Source organism: Propithecus coquereli, unplaced genomic scaffold, assembly GCF_000956105.1.
Source record: "Propithecus coquereli isolate 6110/MARCELLA unplaced genomic scaffold, Pcoq_1.0 Scaffold227, whole genome shotgun sequence".
NCBI lineage: Eukaryota > Metazoa > Chordata > Mammalia > Primates > Indriidae > Propithecus > Propithecus coquereli.
In genome coordinates this window covers 1,925,032-1,943,589 of record NW_012147808.1, presented here as the reverse complement: position 1 = coordinate 1,943,589, position 18,558 = coordinate 1,925,032, and the positions used below count along the sequence as shown (strand labels likewise).

The 18,558-nt window shown below is 38.8% G+C and overlaps 1 protein-coding gene across 1 annotated transcript in view; it reads left to right on the top strand.

Annotated features, from left to right (window-relative positions):
- Nucleotides 1–18,558, top strand: part of CKAP5 (cytoskeleton associated protein 5) — a 95,732-nt gene that overhangs the window by 70,226 nt on the left and 6,948 nt on the right. Inside the window, exons 24-37 of the mRNA XM_012645100.1 lie at nt 1,899–2,093; nt 2,473–2,608; nt 3,962–4,050; nt 5,325–5,450; nt 6,881–7,030; nt 7,314–7,517; nt 7,732–7,867; nt 8,295–8,488; nt 9,737–9,909; nt 11,113–11,286; nt 11,511–11,631; nt 16,347–16,526; nt 17,305–17,492; nt 18,182–18,257. Coding sequence (XP_012500554.1) covers nt 1,899–2,093; nt 2,473–2,608; nt 3,962–4,050; nt 5,325–5,450; nt 6,881–7,030; nt 7,314–7,517; nt 7,732–7,867; nt 8,295–8,488; nt 9,737–9,909; nt 11,113–11,286; nt 11,511–11,631; nt 16,347–16,526; nt 17,305–17,492; nt 18,182–18,257 — 2,142 coding nt within the window. The remainder of the gene's footprint in view (nt 1–1,898; nt 2,094–2,472; nt 2,609–3,961; nt 4,051–5,324; nt 5,451–6,880; nt 7,031–7,313; nt 7,518–7,731; nt 7,868–8,294; nt 8,489–9,736; nt 9,910–11,112; nt 11,287–11,510; nt 11,632–16,346; nt 16,527–17,304; nt 17,493–18,181; nt 18,258–18,558) is intronic.

Sequence of the window (18,558 nt, the reverse complement as noted above, 5' to 3'; positions counted from 1 at the left end):
CCTCAGCCTCCCAAGTAGCTGGGACTACAGGCATGCACCACCATGCCTGGCTAATTTTTTCTATATATTTTTAGTTGTCCGATTAATTTCTTTCTAATTTTTAGTAGAGACGGGGTCTTGCTCTTGCTCAGGCTGGTCTCGAACTCCCGAGCTCAAACAATCCACCCACCTCGGCCTCCTAGAGTGCTAGGATTACAGGCGTGAGCCACCGCGCCCGGCCCAAAGAAGTTTTTAAAAAAATTAAAAACTTCTGCTTTGCAAAAGACCACATGAAGAAGATAAAAAGACAGGCTACAGAGTAGGAGAAAATACTTGTAAACTCTATATCCAATAAAAGACTGATATCTAGAATACATAAAAAACTCTCAGAACTCAATAGTTAAAAAAATCTAATTAGAAAATGGGAAAAAGACACGAGCAGACATTTCACTGAAGAGGATGTGTACATGGGAAATAAGTCTATGAAAAACATTCAGTGGCGAATAAGTCATCAGGAAAATGCAAATTAAAACTACAATGAAATATCGCTATGCAACTATCAGAGTTGCTTTAAATAAAGGCGATTAACACCAAATGCTGGAAAGGATGTGGAAAAACTTGAACACTCATACATTGCTGGTAGAAATATAAAATAGTACAGCCACTCCAAAAAAGTTTGGTGTTTTGTTATAAAATTAAACCTGCAGTTACCGTATGACCCAGCAATTGCACTCATGGGCATTTATTCCAGAAAAATGAAAGTTTACGTCCACGCAAAAACCTATACATAAATGTTCATAGCAGCTTCATTCATAGTAGCCAAAAACTAGGTGTATAGCTCAAGGATAGAGAATTTCACTGCATAATATCCAAAAACTGGAAACAACTTGGATAGCCTTCAATAAGTGAATGGTTAAACAAACCTGTTGTATGTTTATATATGAAATACTATTTATCAATAAAGAATGAACTACTGATACATGCATCAATAAATCTGAGGAATTATGCTGCATGACAAAAACCAATCCCAAACAATTACATACTATATGATTTAATTTGTATAACATGTTTGAAATGACAATTTTAGAAATGGAGAACAGATTAGTGGTTGCTAAGGATTAGGGAAGGGAGAAGGGAAGACAGATGGGTGTGGTTATAAAAGGGCAACATGAGGAATCCTTATGATGTAACTGTTCAGAATTTGGACTGTGGTGGCAGGTATATTAACTTATACATACTGTATACTTACGTAGTTCTATAAAACTAAATACATATACACAAATGAGTACAAGTAAAAGTGAGGAAATATGAATAAGATGACTGGATCATATCAATGTCTATATCCTGGTTTGATACTGTAGTATAGTTTTGTAAAGTGCTACTATTAGAAGAAACTGGGTAAAGGGTGCATGGGATCTTTCTGTATTATAATCACAAGTGAATCTACAATTAGCTTAAGAAAAATTTCCATTTAAAATACAAATATGAATTATTTTAGGGGTATGGAGAAAAACTGTCAACATAAAGTAGAAAATAGAAGCCTTGATAAAATTTTTCATCTTCTGACCAAGTGTTTTGGGTCTTCTCTAGCTAAATATTTCTTAGAACTTGAAAAACTTTCACTTATCTTCCTTTTTATCTTTAAAACATATTAAGAACGTGAAAGCTTTATAATTTAATGCCAAAATATGGTCTGAAGAACTATGGCCATATCTTAAAGATGATTGTCATTATTGCCTATGTTATTAATATTTAATATAGCACAGTTCTTGAACAATGAAAAGTACTGATTTCATATTGTAAAGTTACAGGTAAGCGCTAACTCAGTGTTTGGGACTAATGAAATCAGTAAGCCTGAGATCATAAATAATACCAGTTTTCACTTGAAATGTATAACTAGTCTTTATTTCTTTTGGCAGCTTCTGGGCTGGCTGGCTGAAAAACTACCTAGTCTTCGTTCCACCCCCACAGACCTTATCCTTTGTGTTCCTCATCTCTATTCCTGCCTAGAAGATCGAAATGGAGATGTACGAAAGAAGGCCCAAGATGCTTTGCCATTCTTCATGATGCATTTAGGATATGAAAAAATGGCCAAGGCTACTGGGAAACTAAAGGTACTTATTATTGCTGCTGCTGCTCCTGCTGTTGAAAGCTATTAGAAAAACATTGAATTTATATACGCAAAAAATCATGCGACCTCCTATTCTTAATTTGAAATCCTAATGAGGAAAAATAAAATATTTAGCAGTATTGAACTTCTAAGAACCTGCTGACTCCATTGGAGTGAAAACTGACCTTCTAGAATGATAGCTACTTTAATGTGACTTCATAATGTGTGTTACTTCTCTTAGACTCCGTGCTGCCTCCCTTCCTTTATCGGTCTTTCAAAACTAGGAGCTCAATCATTTGTTTGACTGTAGATCTATTAGTAAGCTTGGTGAAACTGTATCATTTATGTGACCTCTCATTTTTTATGTTATATTGTCTCTCTAGCCAACTTCTAAAGATCAGGTATTGGCCATGCTAGAGAAAGCCAAAGCTAACATGCCAGCCAAGCCTGCTGCACCCACTAAAGCAACTTCTAAACCAATGGGAGGGTCTGCTCCAGCGAAATTCCAGCCTGCATCAGGTAATCTATCTTGAGAGGATTAAAGGGGAAGGAAACAGCCTTAGGGAACTTTAAAAAAGACATCCATCCCTCATTTTTAAAATCACATTTCCTCACAGTCCAGATTCCAAGCCCTTCCCTTCTCCTTCCTTACCTTCCTTTCACAAACATCTGTCAGGTACCTATTTTATGCCAGGAACCGTGCTAAGGGTACAAAAATGATTAATTTGGTTTCCAGTTCTAAAAAGGAGTTTTGGAGTAGCACATTCAAATGCTCCTTTCTGGAAGTGTTTGTCTCGTTTTATGATTTCCACAACTATTTTCTGCTCTTGGGGATTACAGTTAGAAGAGAAATTGGGAGCCTCTACCTTAATCCACTTTATTAACAGATAAAGAAACCCAAAGAGATTGCTTGACCTGCACATGGTCGCCCAGCCAGCCAGTGCCTAAATCAGCATAGAATTGCACTTAATCACAAATAAGTTCTCCTTCTACAACACTTGGCAGTTTGCTAGTCCATTCTGATGTTTACTAACCTCCTTAAGGGAAAATTCTTGATTTCTTTATCCTGTATTAAAATTCCATAATGTATAACCTGTGATCATTTCTAGATTTAATGCTTAAGCAAAATGATATTCTTCTGGGTAGTGGGATAGAAAGTGTTGGTGCTATAAAGTTAGAAATTTCACATATAAAACGCTCGGTGTCAAAGTACATATTGTAACTTTTGTTGGAGCCAGGCACAGTAGTTCACGATTGTAATGCCAGCATTTTGGGAGGCCAAGTCAGGAAGATTGCTTAAGTCCAGGAGTTTGAGACCAGCCTGGGCAACAAAGCGACATCCTATCCATATAAAAAATGTTTTTAAAAATTAGCTGGGCATGGTGGTGTGTGCCTATAGTCCTAGCTACTTGGGAGACTGAGGCAGGAGGATCACTTGAAACTAGGAGTTTCAGGCTACAGTGAGCTATGATGATACCACTGTATTCCAGCCTGGGCATAAGACCCTTTCTCAAAAAAAAAAAAAAACTTTTATTGGAATCTTGCTATGTAGTAGATACTTTCTTAAGGGTAGGGACTGTCATCTTGAATATTCAGTATCAATCTAGCCAAAAGGTTTTTTTTTTTTAAATTGCAGTTTTAAAACTGCAGTTTAAATGTTGGTAAAAGAGATGTATTAATAGATTTTCTGAATTAATTTCTTAAGGTTATCCTTAGACAGGAATTTGGGAGAAAAAAGGAAAAAAGTCTAACTGAAAACACCTTATAAATTGATACATTTAAGACTATAGGCTTTCATGTTATCATTATATATTTAACTTGTCCAGAGTAAAATGGTATTAGAGTTTATAGTACATGCTTTTTTCCTCAAAGCACCTGCTGAAGATTCTGTTTCCAGCAGTGCAGAACCCAGGCCTGATCCGAAAAAGGCCAAAGCTCCTGGAGTTTCCTCTAAAGCAAAGGTACGTTTAACTACATACTTAGGTGTAGATTTGCATTTAAGAGTATTTCATATACTGAGTGATTCTATTAGGAAAGATATTATATATGAAAGAATATCATTACTTTTAATGTTATCTAATTATTATTTAGTTTCTGTGGCTCATTTTTAATAAAGCCCCAAACTCCGGGCAACATAGTGAGACCCCCATCTCTACAAAAAAATGTTAAAAATTAGCCAGGCATGGTGGTACATGCCTGTAGTGCTAGCTACTCAAGTGGCTGAGGCAAGAGGATCCCTTAAGCCCAGGAGTTCAAGGCTGCCATCAGCTATGATTGGGCCACTACCTAGGCAACAGAGTGAGACCTTGTCTTAAAAAAATAATACAAAATTTTTAAAAATCAATGGACAATTGTCTTCTATCCAATGAAGGTGTTCTTATCCTTTTCCCTGTCCCCATCCCCAATTTAACAAGTTCTTATTTTAGTATTTCGATCACAAGTGCTTTGAAGTATTTTTGACTCTGTTCTTAATGTCATAAATTTTTTTCCAGTCACTTGTACTTTGTTTCACATAAATGATCTCATATTTGTTTTGTCTGAATGACTTCTAGAAAGAAATTCTGGCCAACTAAAAATAGTGAAGTCTTACTACATTTGTAATAATAATGACTCCAGTAATGAAATTTGAATTTTACCTCAGACATATGTACTATAGTTGACCATTTTATTTCCATCTTATACAAAGATTCTAAATCTTGGATTATTTTTAAAAACTACTTTAGTAACTTAAGTATTTAAAGCATTTCTTACAACTTTCTCTAGACGCAGGTTCAAAGGGTCTCCAATTATACTGCTTTGATAGAGATAACATTTAAATATGGAGAAAAACAGAAACGCTTTCAAACTAAGTGATGTGAAATATGTAAATGCCATTCGACATGTCATTAATATGGAAAGCTATAAATAGTGTTAAAGGTTTCAAGAAAGAAAAGAACTATCCAATAAACAAAAAGGCTGTGACCCAGACTAATACTGGTAATAGCAGCTTCTCCAACTATATAACATGGCAGTCCAAGAACTAACCAAAAGTTACTTAAGAATATTCTTAGGTAAATTTCTAAGAGAACCTGTACAAAAACATATACCACATTCTATGATTCATCTATTTCTTTCATGTGGAATATAATGTAAAGAGATGTCTGTGGTTTCCGTAGTACCCTTTTACTGGGCAGCAACATCATATTCTCAAGCAGAAGTGGCCTAGCTAATCAATATTCCCTGAACCTTGTTGTAGAGTGCACAAGGGAAGAAGGTGCCAAGCAAAACCAGCTTAAAGGAGGATGAAGACAAATCTGGGCCTATTTTTATCGTTGTTCCAAATGGGAAGGAGCAAAGGATGAAGGATGAAAAAGGATTGAAGGTAAGGAAGGGATAAGAATCTGTAGGAGTTTTTTTGCTTGTTTATTTTTGTTTTCTTTGTTTTTTTTGTTTTTTTTTTTTTTTTTTTTGAGTCCCACCTTTGCTGCCCGGGCTTGAGTGCCGTGGCGTCAGCCTAGCTCACAGCAACCTCAAACTCCTGGGCTCAAGCAATCCTTCTGCCTCAGCCTCCCGAGTAGCTGGGACTACAGGCATGCGCCACCATGCCCGGCTAATATTTTCTATATATTTTTAGTTGTCCAATTAATTTCTGTCTATTTTTAGTAGAGACAGGGTCTCGCTCTTGCTCAGGCTGGTTTCGAACTCCTGAGCTCAAACAATCCGCCCGCCTCGGCCTCCCAGAGAGCTAGGATTACGGGCATGAGCCACCGCGCCTGGCCAAAACTATTCTTGATTAAGAAAACAAAAATAGGCCAGGCTAGCACTCTGGGAGGCCGAGGCGGGTGGATCGCTCAAAGTCAGGAGTTCGAGACCAGCCTGAGCAAGAGCGAGACCCCGTCTCTACTAAAAAATAGAAAGAAATGATCTGGACAACTAAAAAAAAAATATATATATATATATAGAAAAAATTAGCTGGGCATGGTGGCGCATGCCTGTAGTCCCAGCTACTCGGGAGGCTGAGGCAGAAGGATTGCTTGAGCCCAGGAGTTTGAGGTTGCTGTGAGCTAGGCTGACACCACGGCACTCACTCTAGCCCGGGCAACAAAGCGAGACTCTGTCTCAAAAAAAAGAATAGTTTTGCTGTCTGAGATTCATGTCATTGTGAAATATCTAGTAATTAACTGAATCTTTTGCTTATAAATCATCTTATTCTCTTAGATTGCTTTATAGGAGCATTAATTCCTACAAAAGAAACTATAGAATGGAGCTATTACCTATTTTTCCTCTAAATAGAAAAGATGTAGTAGTTTCTTGGGTTTTTTTAATTTTTAGAATCAAAGAATGGAAAGTATTCATTTTTTTAAATCAACTGGACATATAAGCTGCTTCATTAATCCTTCTTTATAAGATCTTAAAAGGCAGATTTGGCGATTGTAGAGATGGCTAGTTCAATCATTTCTCTTATATTTTGGTTTTATTAGGTGCTTTAAAACTTCTTTTCCTCAGGCCGGAAGAGGTGGCTCATGCCTGTAATCCTAACACTCTGGGAGGCCAAGGCAGGAGGATCACTTGAGCCCAGGAGTTTGAGGTTGCAGTTAGCTATGATGATGCCACTGCACTGTAGCCAGGGCAACAGAGCAAGACTCTGCCTCAAAAACAAAATTTTTTTTAATTTAAATTTTAAAAAATAATAATTTATTTTCTGTTTTCTTCACCTTCTCTGGGACATACATGCCTGCTTTGTGGCTCTGTCTTCTGACCTGGTCTCAGCTGATTAGAACCCTTTTCCCTGTTGTTTTTGTTTTTTGTCAGGTGCTAAAGTGGAATTTTACTACCCCACGGGATGAATACATTGAGCAACTGAAGACTCAGATGTCTAGCTGTGTGGCTAAATGGTTACAAGATGAGATGTTTCACTCAGACTTTCAGCATCATAACAAAGCCCTGGCTGTCATGGTCGATGTAAGTCTGCAATAGATAAATATGCACGTATCTCAGGCATGTGAAAATACTGAGCCCTGTGAAATAGTCAGAAGTTTGCATGACTTGAAGTGAAACACACCATGTTCTCTATTTTTAGAGCTGTCTTATTATTTGACAGAATAAATGACTGTATATATTTGGTCTTAAAGCATTAAAAATCTATTTTCTTTTTGGGCTCTAGTAAAAATTTTAAGAGGTACTTGCCTAGTAGAACTTAAGTTTTTATACAGTCTTATTTGTGGGAGTTTTGTTTTCTTTTAAGCACTTGGAGAGTGAAAAAGAAGGTGTCATCGGTTGCCTGGATCTTATCTTAAAGTGGCTTACCCTGAGGTTTTTTGACACCAATACAAGCGTCCTAATGAAAGCACTAGAATATTTAAAATTGCTCTTCACCCTGCTAAGTGAGGAAGAGTATCATCTTACTGAGAATGAAGCATCTTCCTTCATCCCCTATCTCATCCTCAAGGTAATGTGTTGTTCTCTCTCTGGGAGTCTGCTCAAGTTCCCAGCTGACCTTGGCTCCTATACTTTTATTCCCTTTCCCTTTTTCATTGATTATATGATGATACCTTCCACCACTCATCCCTATGTAACTATTTTTTCAAGATGTTGTAATACACAGGGAGAACCATTGCTACTTAGAAAATGCCTCACTTAATCATTATTTTCCCATTGACTAGGTTGGAGAACCAAAAGATGTCATTCGTAAAGATGTTCGTGCCATCCTGAACCGGATGTGCCTTGTCTACCCAGCCAGCAAGATGTTCCCCTTCATCATGGAAGGAACCAAATCCAAAAACTCTAAGCAGAGAGCAGGTGAAGCAATTTAAATTGAGTCTCTTGCAACAGTGACCCTTAGAAAAAAATAGTTTATAGATGAACAAGGAAGTTTCTTCAGTGTTCTGTATAGGTGATTCCAATCTTCTTATTCAAACTGTGAGAGTGATGAGTTGCACACTGGTGGAGCCATGGTATCAGGTGATACAGGCATCACTCAGTACCACCCTGGTGACAAAATCAAGTGCACAGGGGCCATCTGACTCACAGGCATCTCTTCCTTTCAGGAGCATTTGCTAAAATACCATTGTTTCATTGGTAAAAGGCAATAAACAAGAAAAAATTCTAAGCAGAGCCAGAATAAGATTTTAGTGCTCCATGTATGCCAAAGGAAGTTTATCTAGTAAGGATAAGTCTCTGTGCCAAATGGGTGTTGTATCATTCATCTATCCTTTTTCCCCATCAGAGTGCCTGGAAGAGCTGGGATGTCTGGTTGAGTCCTATGGCATGAATGTTTGCCAGCCAACCCCAGGAAAAGCCTTAAAGGAAATAGCTATTCACATAGGAGACCGTGACAACGCTGTACGAAATGCTGCACTTAACACCATTGTAACGGTGTACAATGTGCATGGGGATCAGGTGTTCAAACTGATTGGAAATGTGAGTGACTTTTCTCTACGTGTCGTCAGCATATTGTGAAGAGAACCACAAGATCTCTTAGGTGTCAGGTTTCCTGTCATCTCCACTGTAGCTAAGTTTTTACCACTTTTTAGTAAACTCAACCTATCAACGTGTCCTAGAATCCAGATAGACACTTGAGGCCTCTGATTAGGTTGTGTTTTATTAGAAATCAAGTTTTCTTTTCTGAGCATTCTATTCATAGCAATTTGCCTTAGAAATGAGAGCTATTTTCAAATCAAGAAATCTGAGCTAGTTTGAGGTTTTAAATTCTGCCTAAGAATCTGCTTTATAATTTTTAATGCATTTAATTTTTAGTTAATGAGTACTCACTTGTGTGTACTGTGGATACTGATAATATGTCAGATCAAAAGAGTCTCAAGCCACAACCACGAGCCACTTTTCTAGGCACACTAGTTTCTGCCTCTGATTCCTTGTTTTCTTTGAGCCAGTCACTATCGTGGCTGGACCTCAGTTCTTCGCTCCAGCTATCTTGTAGCATCACCACATGTTTACACTGTGCTTAACTATTTTTATTTATATAATCTAATAAATCCTCACTACTGCCCGTCCAGTGAAGGACATAAAACAGATGGGAATTTTACAGATGACCAAAAGTGAAATTTCTTGCCCACAGTCACAAAGGGAAACTCCATTTAATTTTTGAATTTTTTGCTCTTAGTTATTAATTGCCTTTGCTTTTCTATCCTTTCCTTCTTTCATATGTTCTCTTACTATAGTAGCTAGGCAGGTGTTAACAGTAATTGCTTTCAAAATGTAATGATTTGAAAGTGAACTTGTCCTAAATAGGAGGTGCTATTTGCTTCAATATAAAAATACATATTAATTCCTCAGTTCTCAAATTAGGTTTTTAAATTCTCATAGGCTGGGCAAGGTGGCTCATGCCTATAATCCCAGCACTTTGGGAGGCCAAGGTGGGAGGATCACTTGAGACCAGCCTGGGCAACGTAATGAGACCCTGTCTCTACAAAAAAAAATCTTTTTAATTAGGCAGGTGTAGTGGCACACACATGTGGTCCTAGCTACTCAGAAGGCTGAGGCAGGAGGATCGATTGAACCCAGGAGTTGGAGGCTGCAGTGAACTATGATTGCACCACTACACTCTAGCCCAGACAACAAAGCAAGATGCTGTCCCTAAAAATAAATAAATTCTCCTCATATTTTAGTAGATGGATGTGCTAATAAATTAAATTTGATGACTTTTTACAGCTTTCTGAAAAGGATATGAGCATGCTTGAGGAGAGGATTAAGCGGTCAGCAAAGAGGCCCTCTGCTGCACCAATAAAACAGGTGGAAGAGAAACCTCAGCGCACACAGAGCATAAGCTCCAATGCCAACATGCTACGCAAGGGACCAGCTGAAGACATGTCTTCCAAACTCAAGTATGTAGAATAGAGATAATTGTCTGAAAGCGTCTCTATGGAGTTTGCCTTGTGTGCTCAGAGCTTGTCCCATAACATAATCCTGAGTTCTTGCAGCCATTATCATGCATGACAAAGTGTCTGGGTAAATGTCTTGTAACCAAATGTTTAATCCTCAGTCTTCATTGTCTTTGTCTTTGTCTCAAAACCACTTCTAAATGGTCTTGTGCCTTCTTTCACTGCTTTTCCGTGGACAGAATTATGTATCGCACTTATAGGATGTAAGTACTGCCTGCTAATTTCTCATTAGCAGGGCTCTTATATCTTTCTAACTTCTGACTTGGATTCATCCCCTCTGGAGGGCAACTGGCTTAGAGTTTATAACCAAGGTAGAGGGTGTCCATATGTATACCATGAATCAAGCCCTTTCATGAAAGTTCAGTGGTTAGCAGAAATGACAACTCAATGTCATGTGGCTAAAATATTGATTCACCTTCTTCCTTGTGTTATACTAGGTTGTGCTTAGTTTCCTATTCTTGAGAGAAGGCTAAATAAAATGCATGCAACCCAGAATTGGCTTAGGGACTCAAAATGCTGCTTCCTAAGCAAGACAGCTCTATTTTGGGTTGTGTCATAAGTATAATTTTAACCAGTTTGGATTTGGAAACTTTGAATCTCTATTTCTTAGATGTGAAGAATGGCCTGTCAAGAGTGAATATTCCTAAAAAGGGGTGACTAACTGTCCCTAAGAGTATAAAATGTACTGAATACTGCATGGAATGATGCTTATGATTAGGAAAACTTAAAATGGTTAATTTGGTGGAAAAGAACCAGCCAGTCTAGATTTTTCTCATATATTTGCCCCTAAGTTGTGAGCTTGAGTCAATATAAGTATGCTTTATTAATTATTTTCTGCCCCATCTGGACAGAAGTACAGGTATATTAGCATTAGTGAACTAACTAAAAAGAATACTTATAACTTGGCAGGTAATGTAAGTTAAAGTTACAAGTTAGAGTTTTCTGCTCTCTTAGGATATTCATAAATCAGTTGTTGACCATTTAAGGCACTTGCTTAGACTCAAGGACTTAAATCATTCAGGGGGGCTGAAACCAGAAGTTGAACATCTGTCCTGAAGCTTTGGGACAACTGGCAATGCAGTGCTACTCTTGCCCTTTGATTAAGAAATCTCTTTTAGTTCAGGAGCCTCCTTTTGCTTCCCTTAGCCAAGCCCGAAGCATGAGTGGGCATCCTGAGGCAGCCCAGATGGTCCGCCGAGAATTCCAGCTGGATCTAGATGAGATTGAGAATGACAATGGTACCGTCCGATGTGAGATGCCAGAACTTGTCCAGCACAAACTGGATGACATTTTTGAACCGGTCCTTATTCCTGAACCCAAGTAAGTTAAACCTCTTTTGTTTAAATATAAGCAGTTCATGATCATCAGCGTGCATAAGTGAAATGAGCCTTCTATGTAGGGTGCAGTTAAAATGTTTTAGAACTGATTACCGAGTGATAGCAGTTTTTTCCTAAGACCTATATCTAGTGGGGAATTGCATAACTCCAGCTTACTGGGATGTCTTATAATAGAGATTGAAGTTTTCCCTTTGCTCTGCTGTCTAGGATCCGGGCTGTTTCTCCACACTTCGATGACATGCACAGTAATACAGCATCCACAATCAATTTCATTATCTCCCAAGTAGCCAGTGGTGACATCAACACGAGTATCCAAGCTCTGACCCAGGTATGAGGGTTCTCCCATGTTAGGGATCCCACTGGTGAATGTAGCGGCTATAAAAGTAGTGGGCTGCACACTGGTGGAGTCATAGGATTAGAGAATGCAGGCAATATTCAGTACTGCCCTAAGGGAAAAAGTACGAAGGGGCCACTCAGTCATCACTTGCCTCAGAGGATATAGCTTTCGGAGAGCCTTGCATTTTTGTAATTGCATTCATTCACCAGAGGCTAGAGATAACAGCAGTAGCAAGTAGGGACCAACTCTCATGGAATGTGCTTAGATTTTAGTGGACAGAAACAAATAAGTAAAGAAAATAGGCTGGGCACAGTGGCTCACACGTATAATCCTAGCACTCTGGGAGGCTTAGACAGAAGGATTGCTTGAGCTCAGGAGTTCAAGACCAGCCTGAGCAAGAGCGAGACCTCATCTCTACTAAAAATAGAAAAAATTAGGCAGCCGTGGTGATGTACACCTATAGTCTTAACTACTTGGGAGGCTAAGGCAGGAAGATCACTTGAGCCCAGGAGTTTGAGGTTACAGTGAACTATGATGATGCCACTGCACTCTAGCCCAGGTGACAGAGCAAGACCGTCTCCAAAAAAGAAAAGAAAAAGAAAGAAAGAAAATATCAGATAACAGTAATTACTGTGAAAATAGAACTCAAATGGGGTGATGGACAGGAGAGAGGAAGACTGAGTAGTTACTTAGATTGAGTGATCAGAAAAAGCCTGATGTGCAAATCAGTGGTAAGAATATTCTAAGCAGAGGAAATAGCTAGTACACAAAGGCCCAGGGTAGCAATGAGTTTGCCATGTTCTAGGAAACAGTAGAAGGTCCACGTGCCTCGAGGATGATGTTGAAGGGGAAGAATGGTACAGAATGAGGTTTGAGTGGCAGACAGTGATCAGATCATACAGGGCTTTGAAAGTGACAGGGTAAGTTGTTTGGATTTTAAGTGTGATGGGAGGCCATTAGAAAATTTTAAACAAAGTTACATGTTTAAAAAAAAAATAATCTTCTCCTGCTTCCCTTTGGCCGGGCATGGTGGCATGTGCCTGTAATCTTAGCACCCTGGGAGGCCAAGGCAGAAGGATTGCTTGAGGTCAGGAGTTCGAGACCATCCTGAGCAAGAGAGAGACCCCGTCTCTACTAAAAATAGAAAAATGAGCCAGGTGTCAGTCACCAGCTACTCGGGGAAGCTGAGACAGGAGGATCTCCTGAGCTCAGGAGTTTGAGGTTGCTGTGAACTAGGCTGATGCCATGGCACTCTAGCCCGGGCAACAGAGCGAGACTCTGTCTCAACAAAAAAAAAAAAAAAAACCCAAAATTTTCTTCTTCCTCTGCTTCCCTTCCCTAACAGTCCAGTTCTAAAGCTATTAGGTAGGGTAGAGCAAGGTAGGCATCCATAGTTGTGGCAAGGGCATGGGAGTGGGGAGTCATAGTGGCCTAATGTGAGGGTTTCAGAGCCCAAGCACTATGAGGAGGGTGTCCATATAGGAGTGTGACACAGAGTTCAGGGAGTCAGAACCAAGCAGGATGAAGAGGGTGTCCATTTAGGAGACAGCCTGTCATGGTAGTAGGACCCCAAGCAGGGTGAGGAAGATGTCCACGTGTGTTGGGGGTGGGGAGGCAGTGCACGTAGTGTGGCTCAGAATGGGGGGGGAATCCGGGGCCCAGCAAGAAAAGTGGGCATCTGCATGGGGAATGGCTGGTGGCAGAGATGGACGATTGGTTACATACAAAGGGACTGGTCAATAAATAAATACAAGGAAAATGGGAGCCAAGTTTCTCCCTGTTAGAGAAACGAGTTACAAACATAGAAGGGGGAGAGCAAGATAGAATGAACTGTGATATTAGACCAGAATTAGATGCAACAGTATGAACTTAAGTTTTCATATATAGATGTAGAAAGAAACATTAATGTAAATGTATGTGTACACACATACAAGAGGGATAAATGTGTTATATATAATATACATATATAGGTATATAATACACAATCATATGTCACTTAATGGGGATACATTTCTGAGAAATGCATCATTAGGCAATTTCATCATTGTGTGAACATCATAGAGTATACTTACGCAAACTTAGATGGCATAGCCTACTACACACGTAGGCTGTATGGTATAGCCTGTTGCTCCTAGGCAACAAACTTGTACAGCATGTTACGGTACTGAATACCATAGGCAATTATAATACTTTGGTAAGTATTTGTATATCTAAACATAGAAAAGGTACAGTAAAAAATACATATTACAACCTTGTAGGACCACTATTGTATATATGGTCCATTTTTGACCGAAATGTCATTAAGGGTACATGACTGTACGTTTGTTCCCTAGCTCTTTTCAGTGAGACGAACTGAGACCAGCAATACCCCAGCAACAACGAGCACACCCAGGTCTTCTAAATACCATTTTCCACAAAAAGGAATGTGGGCTCCTTAGAGAAGTGCCTGATTCCAGGGCTGAATCGGGTAAATTATTAATACAGGATTATCCTAAAACATCTTACTGTGCCAGACAGCAAAGATAAGCTCAAAGAATGATAGAGACATGTCAGAAGGACACAGAAGCCAACTGGAACAGACTCTCTGTATTTAAATAGGGAACAATTTGAGCATCTAAATAAATAATGGTAGTAATAAGTTATAACCCAATAAACTGAATAAAACTCAGTAAATTTATTGACTTAACAAAATTTAATAAACTGGGAAACCACAAGTCTGTGCAGTAACTAACTGAAATTTGAAGAGAAATGGGACATATACATAGTTTTATAGTACCTGCCCACAAAATCCAAAGGAAAAATATATAAAAAAATACAAATTACTGGCTGGGCTTGGTGGCTCATATACCTGTAACCCTAGCACTCTGGGAGGCCGAGGTGGGTGGATCGCTCAAGGTCAGGAGTTCAAGACCAGCTTGAGCAAGAGTGAGACCTGGTCTCTACTAAAAAATAGAAAGAAATGATCTGGACAACTAAAAATATATAGAGAGAGAAAAAATTAGCCGGGCGTGGTGGTACATGCCTGTAGTCCCAGCTACTCGGGAGGCTGAGGCAGGAGGATCACTTGAGCCCAGTTTGAGGTTGCTGTGAGCTAGACTGACGCCATGGCACTCTAGCCCAGGCAACAGAGCCAGACTCTGTCTCAAAAAAAAAAAAAATATATATATATATATACAAATTACCAAGAATAACTGGACAGTATAGAAGCCTGACAGACGCCACCTTAATCAGTTGGTCCAAGTGAACATCAATAATACAACAAAATGAAATTACAAGCCACCTAATAGGATCCAGTAAGAGTTCAGCATCACTTTGCTAATATTTCTCATGTTGTATAACTTGAATCTAATCAAAGTGTCAAGGTCAGGAAAGTTGAGGAAAGACTAAAAAACTGTCCTAGACTGAAGAGGAGAGGCTAAGAGATGTGATAACTAAATTCAGTGTGTGATTCTAGACTGGCCTTTTGCTATAAAAGTATGTAATCAGGGTCACTGGAGAAAATTGAATGGGGTCTGAGAATTAGATGGTGATAACGTCAATGGAAGTTTCTCTTTGATAGTTATGATCATGAAGGAGAATGTTCCTGTTATTAAGAAATATACACTAAAGTATCAGAGGTTTGTGGAGCATGAGATTGACAATATACTCTCAGATGATTCAGGATAAAGTTTCTTTACTTTCAACTTTCTATAATGTTTGCACTTTTTTTTTAATTGCAGAAAAAGTTACTCGGCCACTATAGAGACCAGATTATTGACAAGGCAAGAGTGGATTCCAGGAGACCTATTAGGAAACTATGGCGAAAATTCATTTGAAAGATAATATTATTAATATTATCATGTGCCACTAGGAGGCGAATGTGGAGAGAAAGAAAAGGGGATGGTTTCAGGGTATCTTTTGGAAGTAGGGTCCACAGAACTTAGTAATAGATTGGATATGAGCATAATGCCTAACACTGGAGCAATATGTGGGAAACCTGAGTTTTGAGTGTGGACTAAGTAGTCTGATTTTTCTGAGCCTCACTTTTCTCATCTTGTAAATGGAGATCTTAATATCAGCCCTGTCTACGGAGTCTAAAAAGCATTCTTTTTAATAAATTGAACATTTAAACATAGGGATTATTAGTCCCTTAACTAGACAGTGAACCTCATAGAACAGGATCTGTGACTTAATTCACCTAATAGTATCTTGCTTAGTAAATATTTATTGAATGATTGAATCCTTAAGGACAAGTTATTTATTAATATATGAAAATTAACTCAATTTTTTCAAGGTAAGATATTGGAAGTGCTTTGCTAATATATATTCTTACAAAGAATTCCTGTAGTGTCTTCCTGCTACTTAGAAGTATGAAGTTTGGGGCCAGGTGTGATGGCTCGTGCCTATAATCCCAGCACTTTGGGAGGACAAGGAAGCAGGATCACTTGAGCCCAGGAATTTGAGACTAGCCTGAGCAACATAGCAGACCCCGTCTCTACCAAAAATAGAAAAATTAGCCAGGTGTGGTGGCATGTGCCTGTAGTCCCAAATACTTGGGTGGCTGAGGCAGGAAGATAGCTTGAGCCCAGGAGTTTGAGCTTTGTAGTGAGCTATGATGATGCCAACTGCACTCTAGCCTAAGCAACAAACTGAGACCCTGTCTCAAAAAAAAAAAAAAAAAAGAAGTATCAAGCTTGGAAAATATATCTTGGAATTTTTGTTATCAGATTGATGAGGTTCTGAGACAAGAAGACAAAGCTGAAGCCATGTCTGGCCATATTGATCAGTTTCTGATAGCCACATTTATGCAGCTAAGACTCATCTACAACACACACATGGCAGATGAAAAATTGGAGAAGGATGAGATCATCAAGTTGTATAGCTGTATCATTGGCAACATGATTTCGGTAAGGGCACCTCTGCAGAACTTGAACTTCCCATCAATCTGTCATCCCACTGGGGTTCTAAAGCCAGAGTCAATGCAGATGTTCCAGTGAGTCCTATGTCACGTGGTAGAATTTTACATGCATTGTATAGCACGCTACTAACTACTTCCACTGAATGTTGGGCTATACTATGGCTTACTTTATTGTTAGGATATAAAGTAGAATGCTTACAGATCACTTAGAATTCTGCTTCCTGTAAGTTTCTCCATCAGGCATGGTAGGCCCTACCTGGCTTTTCACAGATTAGTGTGCTTACATTAAAAATGCTAATTACTCTGATTTGATCATTACATACGTATTAAAATATCACTCTGTATCCCATAAATATGTACAATTATTACGTCAACTAAAAAGGGAAAAATTTTGCAAATGATTTACCTTTAGAGCAGATTATAAGGATAATGAAGACCTTCCTTCTCATCGACTTGCATTTCAATATGCTTTCTTAAATTGGGGAGAAAAAGGTGGAATTATGGCACCAACTAGCCAGAAATTACCAATTGTGCATAACAATAAATTTGACATGTAAAAAAAATACTTTTATAATTGGAAAGAAACACACCAATTAATTTTGCCTATTATTAGCGGCATAGGGGAGTGTGTGATTTTTATTTTTTTCTTAACACTCTGAATTTTTAAAAATACAGTGTAATGGAATGTTTACCAGAATATGTCATCCACATTTGTCCTTTGCTCTCTGTGTTGAGTTTTACACCTCCCTAACAATTTGTCTGGGTAGCTGTTTCAGATAGAGAGCCTGGCCCGAGAGGCCTCCACTGGAGTACTGAAAGACCTAATGCATGGCCTTATCACCTTAATGCTGGATTCTCGGATTGAAGATCTAGAAGAAGGACAGCAGGTTATCCGCTCTGTGAACCTCTTGGTGGTGAAGGTTCTGGAGAAGTCAGACCAGACCAACATCCTAAGGTACATCTGTATTCTCAGCCAGTAGAGCGGGGGGACATCCTCTCTTTTGTCTACACATAGAAACTAGATCAGTCATAACTTTAGGTTTGCCTAATAAACTGATTTTATTATTCTTTTCTTCTTCATGGACCAAAGGTATTTCAGCCCGAGACAACAGCTAAAACGGGTAACTTTAAAGTAAGGCAGCCAATATCATGAATTTTCTAGAACAGGACTGTAAAGTTTGTCAGTTACATCTTTCATGTATATTTCAGGTACATTTTTTGCTTTCTCACCTACCAATGACAAATAGAATGACAAACTTTGCCACTTACCAAGTGGAAACTTAAAAAGCTTAATTGAGGTTTATTTTCTTAACTGAATGTCAAATAGTCCAAAATAATTCCTGATCCATGAACACTTAATTTATCAGGTGGATGGGGGTGGGTAAACTCACAACTAATGGATGCTGTGAGCACTGTATGGGGGAAGGGCACGCCTCTAATCCTAGCTTGGGTGAGGCAAAGTCGTAACATGTAACCAAAATGTTTGTACCCCCATAATATCCTGAAATAAAAAGAAAAAAAAATTTATCAGGTGGATGCAGAATATTACACATGGACTTTCGATTTCAATTACTGATTTTAACTGGAATGCAGGTTTGAAATTTAATGCTATCGTTTGATTTTGTTTTTGTTTTTTTCCCCCAGCGCCCTACTCGTTTTGCTTCAGGACAGCCTGCTAGCAACAGCCAGTTCTCCCAAATTCTCAGAACTTGTTATGAAGGTGAAGTTAAAATGATTTGATCTCCTTTCTTTCAAAGATGCAATTACTTCGTGAAAGTGTGGAGAAAAAGGAGTGGCAGCTAAGAAAGACATAGGCTCAAATCAACTAATTTACACCTGAAAAATATAATTGGTCTTCAATTTTCCCTTCCTCCAATTTATACCCCAAACTCAGGTCTAAACAATTCTTAAAAGCCTATAGCTGGTGGGTGCAGTGACTGATGCCTGTAATCCCAGCACTTTGGGAGGCGAGGCAAGAGACCAGCCTGGGCAACACAGTGAGACCCTGTCTCTACAAAAAA